The sequence below is a fragment of the Bos indicus x Bos taurus genome, chromosome 2, assembly GCF_003369695.1.
Source record: "Bos indicus x Bos taurus breed Angus x Brahman F1 hybrid chromosome 2, Bos_hybrid_MaternalHap_v2.0, whole genome shotgun sequence".
Taxonomy (NCBI): Eukaryota; Metazoa; Chordata; class Mammalia; order Artiodactyla; family Bovidae; genus Bos; species Bos indicus x Bos taurus.
Window position 1 is genome coordinate 102967986 of NC_040077.1, and position 27734 is coordinate 102995719.

At 37.1% G+C, this 27734-nt stretch overlaps 1 protein-coding gene across 1 annotated transcript in view; it reads right to left on the minus strand.

Annotated features, from left to right (window-relative positions):
• Positions 1–27734, minus strand: part of ABCA12 (ATP binding cassette subfamily A member 12) — a 167208-nt gene that overhangs the window by 62100 nt on the left and 77374 nt on the right. The window contains 10 exon segments of the mRNA XM_027554070.1: positions 2163–2277; positions 5367–5682; positions 6227–6406; positions 8503–8593; positions 15337–15456; positions 17193–17332; positions 19122–19332; positions 19776–19940; positions 23676–23849; positions 27177–27301. Of these exon segments, the coding sequence (XP_027409871.1) occupies positions 2163–2277; positions 5367–5682; positions 6227–6406; positions 8503–8593; positions 15337–15456; positions 17193–17332; positions 19122–19332; positions 19776–19940; positions 23676–23849; positions 27177–27301 (1637 nt within the window).

Genomic DNA, 27734 nt, shown 5'->3' on the forward strand with positions numbered 1-27734 from the left:
TATTTGACTTATATGCAGAGTACATCATGAGAAATGCTGGGCTGGAGGAAGCACAAGCTGAAATCAAGATAGCTGGGAGAGATATCAGTAACCTGAGATATGCAGATGACACCACCTTTATGGCAGAAAGTGAAGAAGAACTAAAGAGCCTTTTGATGAAAGTGAAAGAGGAAAGTAAAAAAGTTGGCTTAAAGTTCAACATTTAGAAAACCAAAATCATGTCATCCAGTCTCATCCCTTCATGGAAAATAGATGGAGAAACAGTGGAAGCAGTGGCAGACTTTATTTTGGGGGGCTCTAAAATCACTGTAGATGGTGATTGCAGCCATGCAATAAAAAGACGCTTACTCCTTGGAAGGAAAGTTATGACCAACCAAGATAGCATATTAAAAAGCAGAGACATTACTTTGCCAACAGAAGTCCATCTAGGCAACATTATGGTTTTTCCAGTAGTCATGTATGGATGTGAGAGTTGGACTATAAAGAAAGCTGAGTGCCAAAGAATTGATGCTTTTGAATTGAGATGTTGGAGAAGACTCTTGAGAGTCCCTTGGACTGCAAGGAGATCCAACCAGTCCAACCAAAAGGAGATCAGCCCTGAATTTTCATTGGAAGGACTGATGCTGAAGCTGAAATTCCAATACTTTGGCCACCTGATGCAAAGAGCTGACTCATTTGAAAAGACCCTGATGTTGTGAAAGATTAGAGAGAGGAGAAGGTGACGACAGAGGATGAGATGGTTGGATCGCATCACCAACTCAATGTATATGAGTTTGAGTGAACTCTAGGAGTTGGTGATGGACAAGGAGGCCTGACATGCTGCAGTCCATGGGGTCGCAAAGAGTTGGACACGACTGAGCAACTGAACTGAACTGAACTGAGGAAGTATAGGCTCAAACTCTAGGACAACCCTGTAAATCTGATGTCGAGCTAACAAAAACATGAAGCAGTGTTTTGTACTTTGTAAGGAGAAATAATCAATTGCCTAAAAGCCCTGGCAATGTAAATCTGAAAAGTACAAGGGCTAACAGGTTACTCTAATCTCATTATTTCAGATTGTCAGGCAGGCCTTGCAATAATTATTGTGCCCTGGTTTTGAAACATTTCCCCTATCTTTTCACTTCACTTCATGAATGTAAGAATGGGTTTATTATAGGATTAGCAGATAAAATAATTCTATTGCAATACAATCCAAAATTCACACAGTGCTGTTTCATAAATCCTAAAAAGAAGTAAGATATTTTGGATTTGGGGATAATGATGAAGAACATGCTCCAGAAGAGATCATGGTTTACATCCCAAGTCATGTCTTTCGTTGTCATATTATTAACATAATCAGTAGCATAACATGAAATTCTTAGTCTCTATAAATCACAATTCAGTGAGAGAAAACTGAAGGAAACCAATGGCACCCCACTCCAGTACTCTTGCCTGGAGAATCCCATGGACGGAGGAGCCTGGTGGGCTGCAGTCCATGGGGTCGCTGAGTCGGACACGACTGAGTGACTTCACTTTCACTTCTCACTTTCATGCATTGGAGAAGGAAATGGCAACCCACTCCAGTGTTCTTGCCTGGAAAATCCCAGGGACGGGGGAGCCTGCTGGGCTGCCATCTATGGGGTTGCACAGAGTCGGACACAACTGACGCGACTTAGCAGCAGCAGCAGCAAGTATACTAGAATGAAAATTTGCTTTTTGGGAGCTGAAAAAAGACATATATCTTTGTCCATGTCCATGTCTATATCTATACCTATATCTATATCTGTATTTATGTCTATATATCTTCATTGGACTTAATTACTATGCCAACAGTTTTCCTGCGTTAGTAGTTATTTTTATTATTAGCATTTAAACTTCTTCTGTTAATGCCTAAGTCTTACAGGTAACTTCTTGGGCAAAAATTACTGTCAGAATTGTAAACTGTATTCAGATTTTATTCAGATTTTGGTTTTCAGATAAACTTATAAGACAAGTTCTATGCAATTTTTTGAGAAGACAAAATAGTGCCGTACCAGCTGTCTTAATGATTCATAAAATATTTTTCCATATAATTCACCAGATATAGGTCAGGCTTTCTGAGTTTGCTCAGGTATTATGAAAATCATAGTCATTAATTATATATCCAAGTAGAACTTATTTGTAATTAGAGATTCTCAACATACCTCATGAAGCCGGAGGTCTTTCTCATAAACAAGCTTTTTTACAAATGCAGCTATAAATACAACCCAGGCAACCATGAGCACGATTGGAAGAGAGTAAGAGACACTGGTAAGGAAGCTGTAAGGAAAAACAAAAACAAAAATTCAGTGACCAAAATGAATGCCACATTTGCTGATTGTAATATACAAAGAACACACTCCCTCCTACACTGAAATTATTAATATGACTATTTTATTTATGAAGTGTGAAGCTGACTTAACAGTAGGTACATGATTTTCTTGCCATAATGCTACAAAAGTAAAACAGTTCTAGATTGTTAGATAAAATTGCCAAATTGTTTAAAGGGTGTTTAAGTATGTCCTGTTCAGGAAAATAGTTAATTCTATAGATATAACTACAAGGCTCTAAGGCTTTCTGTCTAAACTAAATTCTTATGTAAAAGGCAGATTCAAAGTTAGATGATGATTGGTTTATCTAGCTAAAAGCTGTATTTTCTCAAATTACTGTATTTACTACTCTTCAGAAGCTCCAGTACTCTTGCCCGGAAAATCCCATGGACAGAGGAGCCTGGTAGGCTACAGTCCATGGGGTCGCTAAGAGTCTGACACAACTGAGTACTTCACTTTCACTTCTCACTTTCATGCATTGGAGAAGGAAACGGCGTCCCACTCCAGTGTTCTTGCCTGGAGAATCCCTGGGACAGCGGAGCCTGGTGGGCTACCGTCTATCGGGTCGCACAGAGTCAGAGACACAACTGAAGTGACTTAGCAGGAGCTCATAGTTATTAAACCAAATTTCCCAAAATGAAATAAAATAAAACTCAAATAATATTTAAAATGCAAAGAACTTGGATTCCTCAAACTAATGCTTTAGGGGATGTTTCATAAACAGTATAGAAATTTTTTTTTTTTTTTTTTTTCTGGTAATGTGCTAAACTAGCAGGTCATTGGAACACTTAATTGGACTGCAAATATATTCCTGAATTGTTGGCCCATGATACTTGAATGCTCAAATGAAGTGTTTATCAAAGTTGAACATACATCAGAATCACCTGAAGGGCTCATTAAAACAGATTTCTGGGCCCCACCCATAAGCTTCTGATTTATTATATCTGAGGTGGAGTGAGGAATTTGCATTTTAAACAATTTCCCAAGTAAAGCTGATGCTGCCAGTCCAGAAACTACACTCCAACAACAATTATTCTTACATTAGCCACTGACTATGGGCTAAGGCAAATAAATAGCTTTCAATGACAGAAACTCTAAATTGAGCTGTTTTACACCTTGGGCTCGTTCTTGCCTGGAGAATCCCAGGGACAGGGGAGCCTGGTGGGCTGCCATCTCTGGGGTCGCACAGAATTGGACACGACTGAAGCGACCTAGCAGCAGCAGCAGCAGCCACTGACACTTTCACTTGCAGAAATGTCCCAAGGCCATTTTCTTTTTAATCTAAAAGACCAAGGAATTACCTTCAAGTTCCCCATGAAAAATGCAAATATTAATGGAACATGACATCACCATCGTTCAGTTTCACTTTAGCATCAGAAGTGCATCACCATCAGAGATATGAAGGATTTTTGGTGGGCGAGGAGTGAGGGTTGGGGCCATATCCAGTTTTTTTTTGGTTCCTGGGGAATTGTCTGGCATGGGGAAAGCACTTAAAGAACACTTGCTGAATGAATTTTGTCTTGGATCAGATCCAGCCTTGATGCTGTTTCTGGCTCTAGAATTAGGCAAAGGACTTCATTCATTAATAACAACCCTCCACTAATGTTTCTTCAAGTGATTGTGTATTTTAGGTTTGATATAGTATGAAAGAGAAAATTCTGGTTTGTAACTTAAGGACCAGTGCAGTACCAGGTATTCAACTTTGGGCAATTTACTTGGATTTCAATTTTTTCATCTGGAAAGTATGGCTGATGATATTTGCTCTCACCTTATGAGGTTGTTTGGTGTAACGAATGAACTAAAATATGTGAAAGCCCTTTGTATGCAACAAAGAGTTTCTATGTGTACGTTGAGATGTTAGTTTGTACTCCCATGAAGAATGCAGAGTACAGCTACTTTACTCTCAAAAGACACATCCTGGTACCCACCATTCTAGGTAGGAAAATTTACAAGGGGAAAAAAGTCAGCAGGAAAACAGACGAGGATTTTCATTTAATTGAACCCACAAGTCTTTACTTTTGATGCAAGCTGTTGCAAGTCACTAGTGGTTCATGCGGTAAGGTCTGGACTGGCTGCTCAGAAGTGGCCGACCTTGACAGCAGGCTGATAGAATCCTCGCCTGTCAGGAAGACAGAATCCTGCCGTCCCGTATCACTATTGCACAAAGGGCTACATAAACTCATCTCCTCTAAGGCTCTTAAAGCAGCCGAAGGAGACAGAAGCATTGACAGAAACAGAAAAAAACAAAACAAACAAACAAAAAACAGACTCATCTGAATTGTATATAAACTCTATAACTGGGCTGAATAACAAGTACAATTTGTTTAAAGTAATATTCAGCCTCAAGCTTTTGTATAGGAGAATGAGCTTGAAAAACTTAGCCCTCCAACTTTATTGTCTCACTGTGGTCAGATATGGAGGAACCATCCAGTGCCCACCTGACTGGCAAATACTGTTCAAACTTGACATTCTAAAAGCAGGATCTTTACATTTTTTGTTCATTTAGAAAAAACATTTTAGAGAAAGATTCCTACCAAATACATAGTTTCAGATAGCATAATATTTATCTTAGAGAGTTGATCAATACTGTGTTTTATTAAACTTTTTCCTTAAAACTAACCCTGCACTCACAGATTTTTAATTAAATTTGAGAGTTGGAAGGGATTTTAAGATTATTTTGTTTAATACTCTCATTTGACTAGAGAAAAGTAAAACCAGTGGGTAACATCAAAATCATGCAGTAATGCACTCAGATCTGGAGTCCAGCTCCTAACTTTGGGGACAAAGTACTTGGAAGGATAAGGGTTATGATAAAGAAAACATGGATCATTTGGTAAGAACTTTAGCATCATTTGGGTAACAGTGAGCAGCTATAATGAGCTGGGCCCTATACTGTGAACCTTTCCCTGGATACAAGCATTTGACAAAGATTTGGTCAATACTATTCCTTCCACTTGATAGCATGTGAATGAATGAGAAGAAATGAATTCCAAAAAGAGTGGTTGATTATGTAAAATGCCTGCAAGTGCAGGGACTTACTTGTCTTTCATGTAGCAGGGATAAGGAATTGCTTGGACCTGAACTGCTATTTCCTGGGAGTTCCTTCCAGTCTGCAATTCAATGATTGCTCTTTCAATACTATCCTGTAAGTAAACAAAAGCCCTGCCATAGATCTGGTTGTGTGATGGAGAATTGTGTGGCCCTGGGGCCCAAATCTTGGCTCTAATGTTTCTTGTGGTCTGTGAGGTCTTGAGACTCATGCGGATGGTGTATTTTACAACTGGAGGAAGAGAGACGTTTTCAGAGTCATAGCTTCTGTGCCGGCTGCTATTAGGAGGAAGCTTAAAAATAACACCTAAAAATAAAACGGCAACATCAGAAAGGTTATTTTATGGTTGACATTATTCTTTGTTTGGGAGGTCCACATGGGGGCAGCCAAACAGGCAATTGAGTTAGTAATGTGACAGTAAGTTCAGACTTTTAATTTACAGAAAAGATTGTTAATTGAAAGTGACAATCTCAAAGATTCAATGCAGGAGTTTGAGAATATAATCACAAACTAAGTGGCCACATTAAATATTTCACTCTAAGCCACTTACTGAAATTAAACACACATATTGACTGATTATAAGGATGGACTCAACTTTACCCTGTAATATGTAATTCTTTTCAGCTTTAATTTTAACCATATCAACAAAATTACACATATTGAAGGCGTCTCAACCAAGACAGTTGGTTGACGACATGAAAGGTTCTTATTTCCAAGGACATCAGAGGGGACAGTGCCCTCGCCCCAGCCCTGACTACTTTTTTTTAGGTCTGGATGAAAGAAGGGACGGGAAGAATTTGGCCAATTTTAGTACAAAGAAAAGCTCAAATTCTAGTAGAATAACACTTACTTCCAAAGAGTTCATTGCTTTTGTAGAGTCTTTTAGCCTCTCTTTCCATTTTATCTACACTTTCTGCTGCCTGAATACGGTCATATAATACACAGGAGGAAATATTCACTGTCAGGGAAGATAGTATGCTAAGTTGATCAATGAGGTCAATGCTGTTCTCTAATTTCAGCCTTAGAATATCTAAAGAAGAAAAAAAAGACACAAAGCATATTATAATGTTGTTTCTAGTAGTAATGGGACAAAAATACTGATTTTTTTGGTAAGTATTAAACATTAAACTAGATTATAAATAATATAAACTTGCAGAATTTACTCTAAAAATGTCAAATACTCTATATCTGGGAAGATGTAGCCAGTTGTACAAACGCTTATTGAGAAGAATTTTGAATTAGTTATAGATACAGTAAACTCACATACGAAGAATGTATGCATGTGTGCTCAGTACAAGCTAATTCAAAAGCTAATTCTACTCTGCTACAATTTAATTAACCTAAGACTAAAGGTGAATAATTTTAAAATTATTCTACCTGAATTATTTAGGAAGAAAACTAAAAACTAGAGGTGAAAAGTTTGAATAAACAGAAATGCTTGCTTTGTTTGGGGAGTGTTGATGTAAGAATTTAAGCAACGAACGTCTATGCAGAGTGTGTGGAGCAAATAAAAAATATCATTTAATAAGTTGTAATACAGAAGCACTTCTTAGCAGACTGTGACAATCTATGACACATAGTTACAACTTTCTGATATTGTTTGATTTAAAGTCTTCTGTGAGTTATCTCTACTCATATCTGTATTAATCTAGATGATCAAGATTTTATTTCAGGTAATTACTCTGGAAGAAAAAGAATTTAATTGCTCTTCAATTTCATAAATCTTTATGAGGAAATCAACTGAGACAAAGGGTAAATATAAAATTGTAAGTTCATAAATCACTTGGCCAATTAAATTTTCGCTGACTTGATCATGAATACTGAGAAGGCTGTGAATGTCATAAATTCCTCTTTACAGAACCCATACATGTCTCTATCATCATCCAATAGAAGATTAAATTTCTCACAGAGGGCAGCTTCTTGAAGGACATCTCTCATTATAACTTAAAATGTTTTGCTTGATATAGATGTTTGTGGGGGGAGGGGTAAAACTGTGGTTGAATAGTGGCCTCCAGTGGCTACTGAAAATCAACACACCTGCAAAGGATTCTTCAGAAATGCTGGTAGATGGAATCAAAAAGCTATAAAGAGTCAGTGGCCTCCAAATTCGAACAGTATAAAATCTTTGATATTAAATTAAATATACAGTTATACAGATAGCAAGTCTCACTTATATGGTTATTTTAATCTTATTTTAAACTCTGAGACTCATCTCCTATATCTAAAGTTAGGAATGAAAAAAAGTATATAAGAACTTTGTAGTTTATCCCTGATATTTTGATCAAATGTTTCCTTACCCAAATGATACTTTTAGAGAATAAATCACTAATATCTTTATTTAATCAAACAAGGTTGATATCATAAAATACATACAATTATATATAATATAAATAGGCATAATTCCTCCCCACTGGTTTACAATTTAAACACTTAAGTCCCAGTAGTGCTGGAGAGGAGAAAGAGGGGCATTAGCTCTACTGCTGGCAAATTCTGATGTTTTCAATCCCTTCCTCTTACCCATGGTTGCATAGCAACCAGGAATCAGACACAGACTGAATTAGATATCTTGCATCCCTTAGGTTGAGGGTAGGAATGTAGTAGAGGGAATGCATAAGTTCAGACAGCTTTCTTTGATCCTCTTCTGTCCCTTTTAAATGATCATGAGAGGAGGACCTGACCTTGTACAGTGACTTAGGTTTATTTTCTTTTGAGTCTCCACATTGCTTTTGTTTTTCTCACTCTGTAACCTCTTCTGGTTACATTCTGAGTTAGTCAAAGCAGTACTAAGGCCAGTGGAGATAAAATTATAAATGTAGCAGAAATAAACCATTTCATCTTCTGCTTTTAAAGACTTGCTTTTCACCAAGTTACCCCCAAAAAGTGTCCTCTGGTAGAAATCTACCTGTGATTGAAGGACAAGCTGCATTTACACGGAATACATTGCATTATAGTTATTGAGACCAACCACACGAACTGGGTATCCAAATAATCATTACGTTTAACTGTGCAATTTACTAGGAGAAAGATGGATAGATATACTCAGGATTTTAAGATCTTATATGGGACAATGCTTTTCACATTTCTGACATGACAGGTAAATAAAGGTTTTTTTGAATCTGGACTCACCGAGTTCATCTATCTGTTTCAAAAGTTCAACAGCATCAAGTCCCACGGAGAATTTTACAAAAACTTGCACAAAGGGATTCCTTAGAGTATTCTAACAAACAATAATAGGGAGTCAGTTTCAAAGAACATGTTTAATCACTGTCTCTTTAATAACACCACAATGAAATGAGGTATCACTACTGGGCATTCTCAGTCCACCATCTTGTAAAGGGTCCCATACAAATCTTCGAGAAAGAAAGAGAAGGTTTGTGACTGCTAATTCTGAGTTTTTGCTCCTCTATAGACACAATGTCACAATTGTCACCATGTAGAAGTAGCCAGATATAACCATAATTAACCACATAGGGAAGCCATGTTTAAGGGAAAACGCTTTTCCCCCATAGCTACTGTATCAATTGTTTTTAACATACGTTATAGAATTTTAACCGTTCACAATTGGACTTTGTTCAGTTGAAACAAACAAAAGAGGCTTTAAAAACGGTGGTGTCTATGTGGAATGTGATATCACAACTGATTTATATTCTAGTCCTGCTACTTCCTAGCTGTGAGGCTTTCAGCAAGCACTCAGCCTTTTCCAGCTTCAGGTTATTTTCCTGTAAAGTAGAATCTAACCAGATTAGTCAAACGTAAATTATTATGGTATTGTTTTATTCTATAATAAGTGCAGCTAGGTGAACACAGAAAAAATAAACTGATCATAAAACTTAAAATTACTCCATACTGACGGCAAAACTGAAATTTTTTTTTAAAAGTGTTTAAAATATAAAGACTCTTATAGCTATCTCCCAAATTAGGAGACATAACTTCTACTGCTGATGTTATCTACTAGGTAATACTTACTGAGTTCTTACTATGTGCTGGGTACTGTCTAATAGAATATACCTTGATTTTCTCACTTAGTTTTCCCTAATACCTAGACATAAGTACTATTACTATCCCAAGTTAATAGATGACAAGGCTAGGACTCAAGAAGCTATATAAATTCCTTAAGAATGTACAATTAATAAGGGCCAAAGGGAAAGTCGAAGAGAGAGACTTCAACTTGATTAAAGAAATGTTTATTCATCTTATGTATGAATTCATGACTTCATTTTTATGTGAGCTAGGCTTAAGTTGTTTTCTTTTTAGAGGATAGTTCAGTACCACTTATTATTCTGTCCTTCTTACCAATATCTCATTTTGTTATCATGGAAGTAAATGATTAAGAATAATATGTATTAATATAGCATATATAATATAATTTGCTAAACATATAGCTCCTAAGGAACCTAAGTGTAGTTGGCAGCATGAAGACAGATGGCTATCACACAACTATATACAATGATAACCCAAGTTCTTTAAAATCTAATTATTTACTAGGAATTTGCTCATTGTAGGAAATCTGAATCAGAGCATTACTAATAAACAAAGCACTATGTTAGTTCCAAGTCAAAGATGATCCATCAAATTATTTCCATTCTCTTACTGTTCCTGTTACAATCAGTCCTGTCTATGATATAGAATATTATTTTCAAATGCTTCCACACAATGTAGTCTTCACAAGTCTGTGAAGCAGTTATCAACAGACCCATTTTAGAGTTTCATAAACTGTAAAAAGTATTTTAAGTCATTTGCCTATGATTTCACAATGGCAAAGCCAGGTCATGTACTAAAATCTTGAAATATCAAATTCTATACACATTTTCAGGAATAAATTTTCCTCAATAATTAAGAATAATAACTTATTTTGGTCTAGAACAGAATAAAGATACTCCCATTAGATGGTGATACTTTTATGAACATGGTCACAGAATTGAATGATGATCCATTTATGAACATGGTCACAGAATTTTCTTCTTACCAAATTACTGTACTTTGGAACTATTTTGCATAGATCATGTCCCTTGTTAATTCACTTCTTTAGCCAGCAAAACTTTCCTTAATGAAATAGTATGTGTGGGATTTTTATCTGTTCACTGAAAAAAAGTTTCAGGAGAAAAGAGCAATTTCTCACTGAGGAAATACATGTGTCAATAAGGCATTGTTTATGTAGCCCTTATTATCTGAAACTCACTAAAAAAGGCCACTTGGAATGAACATTTGTGATTATCAGATGTAGGGAGTGGGTAGATGGGGAACTGGATGAAGGTGGTCAAAAGATACAAACTTTGAATTATAAGATACCAGGGATGCAATCTACAACATGATGACTATTAATTAATACTGCTGTACCACACATAGGAACGTTGCTAGAATAGATCCTAAGAGTTTTCATCACAAAGAGAAAATTCTTTTTTCCTTTATTTTTATTGTATGTACATGAGATGATAGGTGGTAACTAAATCTACTATGGTGATCATTTCGTAATGTGTGTGTGTGCGTTCAGTTGCTTCAGTTCAGTTCAGTTCAGTCGTGCAGTCGTGTCCGACTCTTTGCGACCCCATGAACTGTAGCACGCCAGGCCTCCCTGTCTATCACCAACTGCCGGAGTCTACACAAACCCATGTCCATTGAGTCAGTGATGCCATCCAACCATCTCATCCTCTGTCGTCCCTTCCTCTTCCTGCCCTCAATCTTTCCCAGCATCAGGGTCTTTTCAAATGAGTCAGCTCTTCTCATCAGGTGGCCAAAGTATTGGAGTTTCAGCTTCAACATCAGTCCTTCCAACGAACACCTAGGACTGATCTTGTTTAGGATGGACTGGTTTGATCTCCTTGCAGTCCAAGGGACTCTCAAGAGTCTTCTCCAATATCACAGTTCAAAAGCATCAATTCTTCAGTGCTCAGCTTTCTTTATAGTCCAACTCTCACATCCATACATGACCACTGGAAAAACCATAGCCTTGTCTAAATGGACCTTTGTTGGCAAAGTAATATCTCTGCTTTTTATTTTATTTTATTTTTTTTTTGCAAATGATGCAACTGACAAGGGCTTAATTTCCAAAATATACAAATAGTGCATACAACTAATTAACAAAAAACACAAATAACCCAATAGAAAAATGGGCAAAAGATCTAAATAGACATTTTTCCAAAGAAGAAACACAGATGACCAACTGGCACATGAAAAGATGCTCAACATTGCTTTAGAGAAATGTAAATCAAAACCACAATGAGGTACCATCTCACACCAGTCAGAACTACTGTTGCTGTTCAGTTGCTAAGTTGTGTCCGATTCTTTGCGACCCCATGAACTAGAGCGAGCCAAGCTTCTATGTCCATCACTATCTCCCTGAGTTTGCTTAAACTCATGTCCATTGAATCAGTGATGCCATCCAAGCATCTCATTATCTGGCAATATCTCAAGATCTGGTAATATCTCTGCTTTTTAATATGCTGTCTAGGTTGGTCATAACTTTTCTTCCAAGGGGTAAGTAAGTGTCTTTTAATTTCATGGCTGCAATCACCATCTGCAGTGATTTTAGAGCCCTAAAAAAGTTAAGTCTGACACTGTTTCCACTGTTTCCCTATCTATTTCCCATGAAGTGATGGGTCCAGATGCCATGATCTTAGATTTCTGAATGTTGAGCTTTAAGCCAACTTTTTTACTCTCCTCTTTCACTTTCATCAAGAGGCTCTTTAGTTCTTCACTTTCTGCCGTAAGGGTGGTGTCATCTGCATATCTGAGGTTATTGATATTTCTCCCAGAAATCTTGATTCCAGCTTGTGCTTCTTCCAGCCCAGCATTTCTCATGATGTACTCTGCATATAAGTTAATAAGCAGGGTGACAATATACAGCCTTGACGTACTCCTTTTCCTATTTGGAGCCAGTCTGTTGTTCCATATCCAGTTCTAACTGTTGCTTCCTGACCTGCATATAGGTTTCTCAAGAGGCAGATCAGGTGGTCTGGTATTCCCATCTTTTTCAGAATTTTCCACAGTTTATTGTGATCCATACAGTCAAAGTCTTTGACATAGGCAATAAAGCAGAAATAGATGTTTTTCCGGAACTCTCTTGCTTTTTTCCATGATCCAGCAGATGTTGGCAATTTGATCTCTGGTTCCTCTGCCTTTTCTAAAACCAGCTCAAACATCTGGAAATTCACGGGTCACGTATTGCTGAAGCCTGGCTTCATTCCAATCTCAAAGAAAGGCAACACCAAAGAATGCTCAGTTGCTTCAGGTGTGTCCACCTCTTTGTGACCCCACTGACTCTAGCCCACCAGGCTCCTCTGTCTGTGAAATTTTCCAGGTAAGAACACTGGAGTGATTTGGCTTTTCCTACTCCAGGGGATCTTCCTGACCCAGAGATTGAACCTGTGTCTCATTGTCTCCTGCATTGGCAGGTGGGCTCTTTACCATGAGCGCCACCTAGGAAGCCCAATCATTTCTATATATATCTCAAACCATCATGTTCTACACCTTAAACTGATACATTGATTATGTTAATTATTTCTCAGTAAAACTGTGGGGAGAAGGAGAAAACTGACATTTAATCAAGATAATATTGTGTTTAAGATCAGAGAAAAGTAGGATATTTAAAAAATGGACATATTTAAAATCAGAACTACATTTAATAGAAAAGTGTGGGGAAGACATTTGATGAAAAGTTTATTTTAAATTATGGGCTTCCCTGGTAGCTCCTCTGGTGAAGAATCCGCCTGCAATGCGGGAGTTCGGTTCAGTTTAGTCTCTCAGTCATGTTTGACTCTTTGCGACCCCACAGACTGCAGCACACCAGGCCTCAGGGCTCCCTGTCCATCACCAACTCCTGGAGTTTACTCAGACTCATGTCCACTGAGTCGGTGATGCCATCCTCTCAAACTCATGCCCACTGAGTCGGTGATGACATCCAACCATCTCATCCTCTGTCATCCCCTTCTCCTCCTGCCCTCAATCTTTCCCAGCATCAGAGTCTTTTCAAATGAGTCAGCTCTTCACATAAGGTGGCCAAAGTATTGGAGTTTCAGCTTCAGCATCAGTCCTTCCAATGAACATTTAGGACTGATTTTCTTTAGGATGGACTGGTTGGATCTCCTTGCAGTCCAAGGGACTCTCAAGAGTCTTCTCCAACACCACAGTTCAAAAGTATCAATTCTTTGGTGCTCAGCAACGTGGACGGAGAAGGCGATGGTACCCCACTCCAGTAACTCTTGCCTAGAAAACCCCATGGACGGAGGAGCCTGATAAGCTGCAGTCCATGGGGTCACGAAGAGTGGGACACGACTGAGTGACTTCACGTTCACTTTTCACTTTCATGCATTGGAGAAGGAAATGGCAACCCACTCCAATGTTCTTGCCTGAAGAATCCCAGGGACGGGGGAGCCTGGTTGGCTGCTGTCTATGGGGTCGCACAGAGTCGGACACGACTGAAGCGACTTAGCAGCAGCAGCAGCAACGCAGAAGACCTGGGTTCAATCCTTAGGTTGAGAAGATCCCCTAAAAAAGGGAACAGCTACCTACTCCAGTATTCTGGCCTAGAGAATTCCATGGACCATCCTAGGGGCTGCAAAGAGTCAGACACAACTGAATGACCTTCACTTCACTTCACTTCACTTATATTAATTGTGCTAAATATCTATTTAGAAATTAGTGTTATATTTCTAATAAAATTTAGGTTGCAATTGTAATTATGAGTAAAATGCAAGTGAAGTGGCTCAGTCGTGTCTGACTCTTTGCAACCCCATGGACTGTACCTACCACACTTCTCTGTCCATGGGATTTTCCAGGCAAGACTACTGGAGTGGGTTGCCATTTCCTTCTCCAGTGGATCTTCCCAACCCAGGGATCGAACCCAGGTCTCCCGCATTGTAGGCAGACGCTTTACCATCTGAGCCACCAGGGAAGTCCTTAATTATGACTAGTAGTCAAGATGGGTAAAACATCTTTTGGGTATAACTTTTTTTACCAAAATTGTATGACACAAATTCTTTGTTCGATGTTTAACTTTTTGAGCCATGATTATAAAGAAGGGCATTTTTGTTGTTGCTGTTGCAAAAATCTTCTAGGCTCCAAGGGCCTCTATCAATTCTTTGACTATCCAATCCATACTATTTTGAAGTTTCTAAGTTGTCACCATTCCTGAAAATGTTCTCTTCTCCCATTGATAATGGGTCTACCTCTGCTGCCTGATGTTTGGGCATACTAAGTCACTTCAGTCATGTCTGACTCTCTGCAACCTTATGGACTGTAGCCTGCCAGGCTCCTCTGTACATGGGATTCTCCAGGCAAGAACACTGGAGTGGGTTGTCATGCCCTCCTCCAGGGCATCTTCCCGATTTAGTGATTGAACCCACATCTCTTATGGCTCCTGCATTGGCAAGTGGGTTCTTTATCACTAGCCTGATATTTAGCTGCCAATAGCTCTCTTGGTGATTGGAACATTTCCCAACACTACTTGCATCCTCTTCAGAGATTTCTGTATCTTTTATGAGAATTGAGATGATACTTTTCAATTTGTGTGTGTTGTATTTGAGGTGCTTTGTCAAATATTTCAACCAAAGAACTCCCTAAATTTAACATTCTTCTTCAGAATATCAGTACTTTAGGAATTCTGGTTTAGTTAAAATAGCAAAACATAACTTAGAGAAATAAAATAAGCATATTTTAAGTAGATTTTATGGCATTTTAGTTTTGGAAAATAGATTTGTATCACTAAGTGTGTGTCAGAATTAACTTGTAAAATGATTTATCTCTGAATTACATACAGAGAAACTGTGGTATAAGGTGAGGAAGGTTACAAACATGAATGACATATCTGTTATCCTGTCTCACACCTGCTGTCTGGAGGAGAGGCAATTTTAATCTGTTGAATGTGGATTCTACATTACTAACTGCCCATTCTCCTAATGAAGGTGATTCAAATCTCAACGAATTATAATCCATACGAAAGGGAATGACAGAACTGTCTCCCACCTGGAGCATTGGAATCGTCTGGTTTAACAGTTGGAAGGAATTCATGAAAAGCGGTGACTTATCCATCCACTCTTGAGATTTTTCTCTTAATTCTGCCAACTGCCTGAGGGTTACATTAGACTAAAAGACAAAGAAACAGAAATAAATCTGGCCCATTGGTATTTTTCCTGTATTTCTAAAAGGTATCTCAAGGTTGTTTTGTTATATAACTCGAAGAAACAGTTCTAAAAAGTAGAGTTAGTAAAACATTGTCAGAAATTTCCCACATGGTCAAAATTTTTTAAGTGGCAGCTTTTATAGGGTCAAGTTTACAAATAAAAATTCTGGAAAATTTAAGGTTTACTTTATGTCCACTGAAAATGTATAGCTGAAAGGAAAGCACATCTTCTGGAATTCTCATAAGTTACCCACTTTTAGCAATGGTACATTTAACTTTACTACTAGAGAAACATTCTAGTTCAAGGATATAAGAAGACGGATGCTTTCTTGTAATACTGGTGGAAAGGGATGTGTATAGCTTTTTCTGGAAAGCAATCTGATGACAGTCATTAAAATAGAATACAATATTCTTCAGTCCCTCAATCTTGAACATTCACCTCAGTGAAATAAAAATATCCCTGTGTCAAGTCATATACACAAAGTATTTGTTGCCACATTATTTACATGAACAACAACAACAAAAATAAACACTAGAAATAAAAAGAATGTTCAACAACTGAGAATTGACTGAGTATGAAAAAATGTTCAGTCTTCAAAACGAATGAATAAACTATATCTACTGAATTGGAAGAATTTCCACAAGGTATTGCTGTGTGACTAAAGTAATATGTAGAAAAGCATTATAATGAAGCCTTATTTTAATAATGCAAACAATGACCATTCTGCATATGAATGCATCCAGAATAATAATATATAAAGGATTAGAGGCATGTACATAAATTATCAAAAGCCACATCTTTGAAAGTTAACATTCATTAGTTTACATGAAAGGAAGAGCAGGATCAAGCAAGGAGAAAAAGATGAGAGGCAAGCAAAACAGAAAAAACTACCTTTAGAAAATAAGCATGTAATGACTTCATTTGTGCAAAATTATGGAGAAGTGTGCAGCCAATAAAGCAAATAAGATATTAAAACACAAATAGTAAAAGCAAAGATCATTCCAGAAATCAGTGATGACTTCATGTCTATTTTTATATAGACCAATATTTACATAAACTATAGTTTAATGACCAAGTAATGATAAAGTATCACTTTTTTACCTTCACTCTTATCATTTTGAAAGCATCAAGTTTATAATTCAAATCACTAATGTCAAATTTAAGAATGAGAGAAAAAGGCTATTATGGTTATACTATGGAGTTGATAAGTATAGTTACTGTTAATAATGCTGTCTTTCTCAACATCTATCTTGTATATAATTATAGGATGTTAAATTGCATAACCAAATATGAAGCCTATATGAATTGCTATAATTTAGCAATTGCTTTTGTTCAAACTAGCTATATATGTCCACTATTATTTTTTCTAGTGCCATTATTTGTACACACTTTGAAAGTTAGATGCCAGCTGTAGAAAAATTTCCTGCTTTGGGTGATAAATTGAAAAGTCTGAGGTCATGCTACAACTAACCTCATTCTCAAGTGTCAACATGGTTCATTTCTCTTCAAGGAGCTACTATCCAATCTACATCATTACACATATACAGGGCAGAAGTTGAGAATTGTTAAGAGTTTCAGAAAGCCAAAGGTAAACAGTACGTAGGCTAGAAAAATATCTGAGCCAACTAGAGTAAATTTGGAAGCTGACTACTTTAAAAATCATCTTAAGACAGAAACTTCAAGTATTAATGGTCAAACCTTTTCCATTATCGCCTTTGTGACGGGGGTGTATGGTGCATACAAAATCCTTCCCAACAACATGGGTTTCAAGAAAGCCCAAATCACCAGTCCAGCAGGCATATTAATGATGTCCTTATAAAGGGAAAAGCAAAACGGTGCTGGAAAGAGAAAGCACAATAAAATCATTTAATATATATTTAAAATTTATTTATGGTAAATTGACAAAAATTATTGTTACAACACCCCAAAATACATGTCTTGTATGTCCTTTGCTATCAACAAACACAAGGCATCTGGTATCAAAGTAAGAAAGCGTAGTAACACATCCTTTTTGGGTGTAAGTTTAATCTAACAAGAAAGTGCATAATAAGTGATGGCATTTTGCCAAGAGGAAAGGTTAGAAAGGTTGAAAACCACATTTCAGAATGTCTTCCGACAGATCTTCTTCACTTAATTTTACAAAATATACAAAATTCTGCTATTGCAACAGATACATAAGAGCTGTCCAATAAATGTTTGCTGGATGAATACAAAGATGTATAAATGTGTCAATCCAATTGCTCTACTAAACACCCCATATTGCTTGGAAGAACTCAGCTGATCATATTTCACATCTCAAAGCTTATAGATCAAATAAACAGCTTTGATGTGCCACTGAACATTTGTAGTTCTCCTACAGTCATGAAACTCTTTTATGTGTGAGACAAATTTCTAATTCTAAAAAGTTAAGAAAAAATACTGAGCAGATTTAAGGCATGTTATGGTATCATTCACTGGCAAGGTGTAGTGGTTAAGAAGCTAGACTTGGCGGCAGATTGCCTGGGTTTCAATCCTAGCTTTGTTTTTTCATGTTGGGCACTGTGGCCAGGTTACTCAATTACTTTGTGCCTCATTTCTCTTGCTAAGTTGCAGCTATAGTAACACCTACCTCATAGGGTTGTTGTGAAGAGTGAATGAGTTGATATGCTGAACATGCTTGATGTGTGGCAAGTGCTATATGAATGTTTTCTTTGGGAAAATTAATGCTTCATTTAAAATAAAATGCTAAGATTACAATGCACCATTTAAAAAAACAATTAAAAATGGGGAGAAGACCTATCATTTTTCCAAAAAGGAAATGCAGATGGCCAATAGGCACATGAAATGATGTTCAACATTGCTAATTAGGAGGGAAATGCAAATCAAATCTACAATGAGATATCACCTCACACCTGTAATGATGGCCATCATCAAAAAGAACACAAATAACAAATGATGGCAAGGATGTGGAGAAAAGGGAACCCTGGCACACTATTGGTGGGAATGTAAATTGTTACAGCCACTGTGGAAAACATTATGGAGTTTTTCTCAAGAAACTAAAAATAAAACTACTCTATGACTCAACACTTCTACTTCTGGGTATATACCCAAAATAATCAAAACATTACTTTAAAAAGATACATGCACCCCAATGTTCATAAAGACATTTTTTACATTTATCAAGATATGGATGCAACCTAAGTGTCCATCAACAGATGAATGGGTAAAGATGTGGTATATATATACACAATGGAATTTTAGTCATAAAAAAGAATGAAATTTTGCCATTTGCAATAACGTGGGTGGACTTGGAGGACATTATGCTAAGTGAAATGTCAGACAAAGACAAATACTGTACGTCATTTATATGTGAAAACCAAAAACCACAACAAAATAGTGAATATAACAAAAAAAAAAAAAAACAGACTCACAGCTATAGAAAACAAAGTAGCGGTTACCAGTGGAGAAAGAGAAGGAAGAAGAGACAAGGTGGTGTAGGGTACAAAGAGGCACAGACTACTATGTATAAAATAAGATACAAGGATTTATTGTACAACAGAAGGTATACAGCCAATAAAAAAAAAGACTAAGATTTAGTAGACAATGTTAGGAGGTGATATTATCGTGCTTATTTCCAAGTATACTCACTGGCATGTAAGGGAATTCCATACTTTGCAGCAATTTGCTCTTTACTTAATTTATGAGTTAGAAAGTCCTTAGTGTGATTGCCTTTCTGCCTCTGAGAAGAGGGCAGCAAGGCAACTAAATATTCAGTGGTAATTCCTTGGGAGCACAGTGCTTGGGAAATGGTACCAAATGATCCTTGGGGAGTGTTTATCCGGTTGTTTCTATACATTGCCTGTGAGATAAAAATACATGATTTATTAACATTATACGAGCTATAAATGCTATTTAAAACAATATGAAAAACCTGATAATGTCTGGAGAATTCTTTCAATTCCACAATTTCTTTAAAATAGTATCCCAAATGCAAATACAGAATGCTAAACTTCTGCAATTCAAGAGGCAAAAACTTTTGCCATAGTAAAAGAGTTTTTCTGTAAGTGACTTTGGACAATGTACTCTATCTGTAGTTGAATGTATTATAACTAATCTCAAAAGTTAAGCCCCACTCCCGTATTCTTGCCTGGAGAATCCCAGGGACAGAGGAGCCTGGTGGGCTACCGTCTATGGGGTCGCACAGAGTCGAATACAACTGAAGCAACTTAGCAGCAGCAGCAGCAAAAGTTAAAATGACAAAAGGAATTTTTCAGCACGAACATTACTGGGCAGCTTTTCTACCTGTGTTAGTGGAAAACTTCTGGGCAGATGCATTTGTTTCAGGGACCTCATTTTGTCTAGCAGCGGTCGCGTGCCAGAAGCCATCTGATTGAGGATCTCTTTTAGCCTTATGAAGAGTTCTATCATCTTTTCTATTGGCTTTTGATTTTCCCTAGGGAAAAATACCTAACAGGAACAAAAAAGAAAAGAAATTATTTTTTTGTGGAGAAACTGGAACCCTCCCACACTGTTGGTGAAAATATCAAAAGGTACAGTCACTTTGTAAAATATTTTGGAAGCTTACTAAATAAACATAAATTTACCATACAATCAACAATTTGATTCCTAGATATTTACCCAACAGAAATTTAAAAAATATGCCCACACAAAGATTTGTATGGGAATGGCTATGGCAGCATTATTTAGAATAGCCAACAAGTGGAAACAATTCAAATGAATGGATAAACAAAATGTATATCTGTAAACTGGAAAACTATTTGACAAAAGAAAGAAATTACACACTGACATGTTACAACATATATGAAACTCAAAACATTATACTAAGTGAAAAAGGCTAGATACAAAACCCACAAATTGTACAATTCAATTTAAATAAAATGTCTAAAAATGACAAATCTATGGAGACATAAAATAGATGAGGCGGTGCCTATGCTAGAGGTCAGAATAAGATAACTGTAAATGGACAGAAAGCTTCTTTTTGTGTTGAAAATTGTGTTTGGGATTGTTATAAAATTATATTGTGGTAACAGTTGCACAATTCTATAATTGGCTTAAAAAAACCCATTAAACTATACCTTTAAAGTGAGTGAATTTTATAATATTTAAATTATACCTCAATAAATTTGCCAAAATAAGTGATTTTAAAAGTCAGAAAGGCAAATGTCAATTCCATAATTCTTCATGTACACTATTATTCAAAAATCACAATTGCTCCTTAAAATCAGAAAAGCTCTGTCAAAAAGCCCACATGGTTTATCAGGCTTAATCATAATCCCAGAATGCATTTCTGTTGCAGGAAAAAAACACTGAAATTATTTTTTTAATGTACATTTTATTCTCTCATTCACTCATTTATTCAATAAACATTAATTGAGTGCCTGTTATGTTCCCAGCACTGGGTGAGGTGATGAGTATCAGTTCAGTTCAGTTCAGTTGTTCAGTCGTGTCCGACTCTTTGTGACCCCATGAATCGCAGCACGCCAGGCCTCCCTGTCCATCACCAACTCCCAGAGTTCACTCAGACTCATGTCCATCGAGTCAGTGATGCCATCCAGTCATCTCATCCTCTGTTGTCCCCTTCTCCTCCTTCCCCCAATCCCTCCCAGCATCAGAGTCTTTTCCAATGAGTCAACTCTTTGCATGAGGTGGCCAAAGTACTGGAGTTTCAGCTTTAGCATCATTCCTTCCGAAGAACACCCAAGACCCATCTCCTTTAGAATGGACTGGTTGGATCTCCTTGCAGTCCAAGGGACTGGTGATGGGTATAGTAGTGCCCAAACTGGCATCATCCTTTCACTCAGGGAGTTTTGTATTAATAGGAAGAACAGATATGAGATAAATCAATGAATAAAAGGCTGGGTAATATGAGGAGGTAGGGAGTTTAGCTGAGAAATCAAAAGAAGTCTTTCCAAGATGACACCACAAAGGAGAGAATGAACAAACCATAGGAGGAATAAGGAGACATAGGTAGTAGAGGGGTAAAGATCTGTGAAGTTCCTTAAGAGGAAAGCTGCTGACATGTCCAAGGGGGTCAAAGACCACTATTGTGAGCACAAGATTCAGTTGAAGAAATGTTACAAAGACAGAGCTGTCTCTATAACACAGCTATTAACTGCAATCAGATTCATTTTTTTTCTTCCAGTTCTGCCAAAATTCTAGGCAGTCCTACATTGATTTGAAATAAATTGATTAATGATGAGAAATTTTTCATTATTTTTATTTGCAGTTCCTGAAAGAACTGGGAGAAGGCAATGGCACCCCACTCCAGTACTGTTGCCCGGAAAAACCAGGGTGGAGGAGCCTGGTAGGCTGCAGTCCATGGGGTCACACAGAGTCGGACACGACTGAAGTGACTTAGCAGCAGCAGCAGCAGCAGAAAGAACTAGGAATGGTCTTCTGCTTGTAAAATGCACGTATTTAATTACTAAACAAGAAATAGTTTGATGTGTGCACTGCAGAAACATTGTAAGATAAACATTAAAATTTTAGATGAAAAACTTAATAATTGCAGTTTTTCTGCATTTTAAGTCATATTCATGCTCAGTCATATCAAACTCTTTGTGATCCCCTAGGCTGTAGCAAACCAGGCTCCTCTGGCCATGGAATTTTCCAGGCAAGAATACTGGAGTGTGTTGTCATTTCCTACTCCAGGGTATCTTCCTGACCCAGGGTTTGAGACTGCATTTTTTGCTTCTCCTGCATTGGCAGGTGGATTCTTTACCACTGCATCACCTGGGAAGCCATACATCATAGTTTACGTAAAATAACTATTGTTTAGTTAATGAGTATTTGCTAAGTTCTTCTATGGGCCAGGCACTGTTTTTGGTATTTGAAACGTTTCAGTGAACAAAGAGGCCCTTATGGAGCTTATAGCCAAATAGAGGCAGACAGAAAATAAACAAAAGTGAATATTAAATAGAATACGTAGTATGCTGGAGGTGCCCTAGAAAACGAACAGAGCGAGGAAAGGAGGTTTGACAGTGCTGTAGATGAGGTTGGTTGCATTTTAAATAGGACTCTCATGGTACCTTATTGAGGTCAATGTTGAATAAAGACACATAGTTCTGGAAATCACAGGAAGGACACCTCCTAGACTGGTTCCACCCAGCAGCCCTGGACCCAGGGAGTAGCCACATAGGAAATGAGATTTGAGAAACAAGGAGAGGATGTGCAGACTCTGGAGCCCCTGCAGGAATCGAGGGTTACTGGGATAAAATGAGGAGCCACGGGGAGGTGCTGAACAGAGGAATGACATAATCTGATTCAAGTTTTAAAAGAATTGCTCTTGCTGCTTAGGGAGTAGTACGGTGGGGTTGGAGTGGTGGAAACAGGCGTGGAGGCAAAGAGATCAGTTAGGAGGTCACTGCCAATGTAAACTAGGATAATGATGACCTGGAATAGGATTATTTACAACTAGTCCTAAAAAGTCATCTCCTTTGCTACAATGTTTCAATAACACAAGCCTGCTGTGTTGCTTCTGATTTTCTTTTACTTTAAAAAGAAAAACATTTTTTTCAGTGTTTTTAATAACATGTAAACAATTTTAACCTAGTAGAGATTTGAGTGAATATAGGTATTTAATTTTCTTAACGTTTACATTTTTATTTCAGCTTTTTATTCACTAAGTACTTATAAAGCATCTATTTATTGCAAGATAGAGTTACTGATGACTTTACAGCTCTAATAATGACAATTTGTTTTGTTCTACTGGATAAATAATGATAGCTTCTATCTAAATCTAATGAAGGTAAGACAAAAAAAATTTTATAATACAAAAAGAAAATTCCTCAATTCTTTCACTTGAAAAAAAAAAAACTTTGTTCTAATCTTTATTTTTATCCTATCAAATTAATGCTTATTCACTTAAAAAAGTTATTGTAACATTTGTATTTCATTCTCTAGTGTATATTAAATTTAATTCCTGGTCTTGAATATACAAATTGAAAGTTAATAAGGCCATAAGATTAATTTCCTCATCTATTAAACATGCAAATTCGCAATATATGATCTCTAAGGTTCCACTTAGCTCTAAAATTAGGTTCAACTTAGCTCTAAAAGCTTTAATTCCAAAAGCTGCATAAATGGATTGCATTCCTTACAGTATCAGAGAGCATACAGGTATAATCAAATATTTTTATACTAAACAATAAATTTAAAAACATTTCATCCACAGTAACTTGCCTTGTATGTGAAGTTGTAAATGTCTAAGTAGTGCAGAAATGTAAGTCCAATGAGGTAAGATAGACGGGATCTCTCTGGAAGAGGCATGATGCAGAATTCCTTCATTGCATCTTCCAATTTGGGATTGGTCATATTTCCATCACAAGAATGCAACCAGAACACACTAGAAATAATCTGCAAATTGGAAGAAGAAAAATACTTTAGCTGTGAATCCTTTCAAGCCACCTGTCCATTTGGAGTTTTCTTATACTTTTAAACTTCATTTAAAAATAAGACAAAGTAGCCTTAAAAATCAAATAATTTTTTGTTTAAAACACTAATTGCTATCAATAGTCCTATAAGGAGTCCATGTGTGTTCAGTCACTCAGTCATGTCCAACTGTATGTGACCCCATGGACGGTAGCCTGCAGGCTCCTCTCTCAATGGAGTTTTCCAGGCAAGGATACTGGAGTGGATTGCTATTTCTTACTCCAGGGGATCTTCCCAACCCTGGGATCAAAACCAAGTCTCTTATGTCTCCTGCACTGGCAGGGGGATTCTTTACCACTGTGCTATCTGGGAAGCCCATAATGAGTACATGAAAGTGAAAGTGAAGCTTGCTCCAACTCTTTGTGACCCCATGAACTATACAGTCCATGGAATTTTCCAGGCCAGAATACTGGAGTGGGTAGCCATTCCCTTCTCCAGAGGATCTTCCCAACTCAGGGATCAAACCCAGGTCTCCCACATTGCAGGCGGATTCTTTACCAGCTGAGCCACAAGGGAAACCCAAGAATACTGGAGTGGGTAGCCTATCCCTTCTCCAGAGGATCATCCTGACTCAGGAATCAAACCGGGGTCTTTTGCATTGCAGGCAGATTCTTGACTGACTGACATATGAGGGAAGTCCTTAAAGAGTACATAGTTCACTGGAAAGCTTAAGAAATGCCATGGGAAAAGAGACAGAAGAAATCCATAGTGATTCCAAGATTTCTTGCTTAAAGATGGTAAGTAGTGATATCAAGAAAGAAAACTGCTTTGCATTAAGTTTGGGAAAATTACTAGTTTAAGACTCTTGCTGCCTTAAAATTTTATTCTTGCTTTATTTAAATTGCATTTCATTTATATAATCATTTGAAGTTACAATCTTACCCAATAAACTCTGGGATCCAGAGGTGAATGGTGAAGGAAAAAAATCCAGAATCACACAATAGTATGAATCCTGGACAGTAAAGGTTGTTTGGAAAATGATGTGTGACTAGGGGAAGTTAAGATGTCATTTCTATTTCTACCAAGGTGAAATAAATAAAAATGCTTATGAAATTCAAGAATATAGAAAATTTTCTCTCTTTCCTTCTTAAAGTAATATGACGGTATGCTCTCTTGTCTATCTGCTTTTACTTACTAAACTGAACCTGTTCTTCAGAAGCCAAAAATGTGATTGCTGAAATTAGATCTTTTAGGATCTTATGAGTGAAAGGTGAAATCAAGGGGTAAAGGTAAAGAAATATTAATTGTTAGAACTAGAGGAAGAAAAGTGAAGGTAAAGCAGTTTTAATTTTTGTCTGGGGGAACCAATTAAAATGACACAACTAAACATAACTATTTCAAAGTCAGCCTTAAAGGATTTTAAAAAACTTTATCCCATATTGGAGAATAACTGGGTTGTGTTTAGAAATGATACACTCTGTCACACGTAAGTCTGAAATGGATGAGGTCTTAAGCTCTGCAGTTCTTTTGGAAAATTTCTATGACACTTCCAGACAATGAACTTGGGAAAGGGATAAAAGATAAAACATTTCAAATGGAAAACCCTATTATCAGCCTATGAGGAAATGCCATTACTCATTTTCACAGCAAAATACGTTTGGTATACCTACAAACTTATCCAGAGTTTTCTCAACCATATCTATTTATATACTCAGTCTTATCTCAAAGATAAAAAAAAAAGAGTATTCGTTTTTACTTTAGTTTCAATGAATTGTAAACAGTCTTCCTTTTTTCCCCTGATTACATTACTGAAACTTGCTTTGACTGAAACTTGCTTTGATATCATCATAATAAAATGTGAAAATTGACCTCAGCTAATGTGATTGTGATAGTGAACTGAAAGAATTACTGATGGCACCACTTATTTAAAAAAAGTATCTGGGGGTAAAGATGAAGAGAAGACAAAGAGGGCAAAGGAAGGGGAAGGAAAAGTAGAGGGGAAGGAACAGACAGTGGTAATGTTCTTGCTTCAGGACTTTTCCTTCTATTTTCACCTAAGAATTAGGCTTCTAATTTTATCATTTGCATGGAAAATTCACCAGATTTGCATGCAGCTTCTCCGGGTTTTACTGATTAAGTGCTCAATAAATACTAAATGCTATTTAAACTTTTAAAAACCTGGAGGTAAGGTGAAAAGACAGCCTTCAGAATGGGAGAAAATAATAGCAAATGAAGCAACTGACAAACAACTAATCTCAAAAATATACAAGCAACTCCTACAGCTCAACTCCAGAAAAATAAATGACCCAATCAAAAAATGGGCCAAAGAACTAAATAGATATTTCTCCAAAGAAGACATACAGAGGGCTAACAAACACATGAAAAGATGCTCAACATCACTCATTATCAGAGAAATGCAAATCAAAACCACTATGAGGTACCATTTAACACCAGTCAGAATGGCTGCGATCCAAAAGTCTACAAGCAATAAATGCTGGAGAGGGTGTGGAGAAAAGGGAACCCTCTTACACTGTTGGTGGGAATGCAAACTAGTACAGCCACTATGGAGAACAGTGTGGAGATTCCTTAAAAAACTGGAAATAGAACTGCCTTATGATCCAGCAATCCCACTGCTGGGCATACACACTGAGGAAACCAGAAGGGAAAGAGACACGTGTACCCCAATGTTCATCGCAGCACTGTTTATAATAGCCAGGACATGGAAGCAACCTAGATGTCCATCAGCAGATGAATGGATAAGAAAGCAGTGGTACATATACACAATGGAGTATTACTCAGCTATTAAAAAGAAAACATTTGAATCAGTTCTAATGAGGTGGATGAAACTGGAGCCTATTATACAGAGTGAAGTAAGCCAGAAGGAAAAACACCAATACAGTATACTAACGCATATATATGGAATTTAGAAAGATGGTAACAATAACCCTGTGTACGAGACAGCAAAAGAGACACTGATGTATAGAACAGTCTTATGGACTGTATGGGAGAGGGAGTGGGTGGGAAGATTTGGGAGAATGGCATTGAAACATGTAAAATATCATGTATGAAATGAGATGCCAGTCCAGGTTCGATGCACAATACTGGATGCTTGGGGCTAGTGCACTGGGACGACCCAGAGGGATGGTATGGGGAGGGAGGAGGGAGGAGGGTTCAATATGGGGAGGACATGTATACCTGTGATGGATTCATTTTGATATTTGGCAAAACTAATACAATTATGTAAAGTTTAAAAATAAAATAAAATTAAAAAAAAAAAAACCTGGATGTAAGTACAAACATATCCCATCCCACCTCAGCTCTGTTGTCAGAGATGGGAATGGCCAGCAAATTGTTGATACTCTGATTGGACATTCCTGTTGCTCTCCTCAGTTCTTCTTTCAGCTCATCAACATTTTTAAACATTTCTATTAACTGGCCTGCAAGAAAATAAAACAACACTTACATGTGGATTGCAATGTAATTCTTTTTAGTCATTCTAATATAAAGAAACCTTCTAGACTAAAGCATATACTCAACATATATGCCTTGTGTCAGGAACAGATGTCTCTCAGTTTTGGCAAACTTTGCGTCTTTAGAATCTATTTCTATCTGATTTAGACTTATTCCTGTTATGATACCATTAACCCAAGGTAACAGATTGTTCTGGATTATAAATTTTCCTTAAATGTGTACAACGCAAGGTTGATTCAAAGAAAATATGGTTTCCTTGCAGACTTTGATCACACAATTTGCTAAATATATCTCTCTCTATTTGATTTAAAACATCACACAAATTCAAGATGCTTTTTCACCTCAGATCACATAATATTGTCAGCTTGGGACAAAGTTTGCTAAATCTGAAACATAATG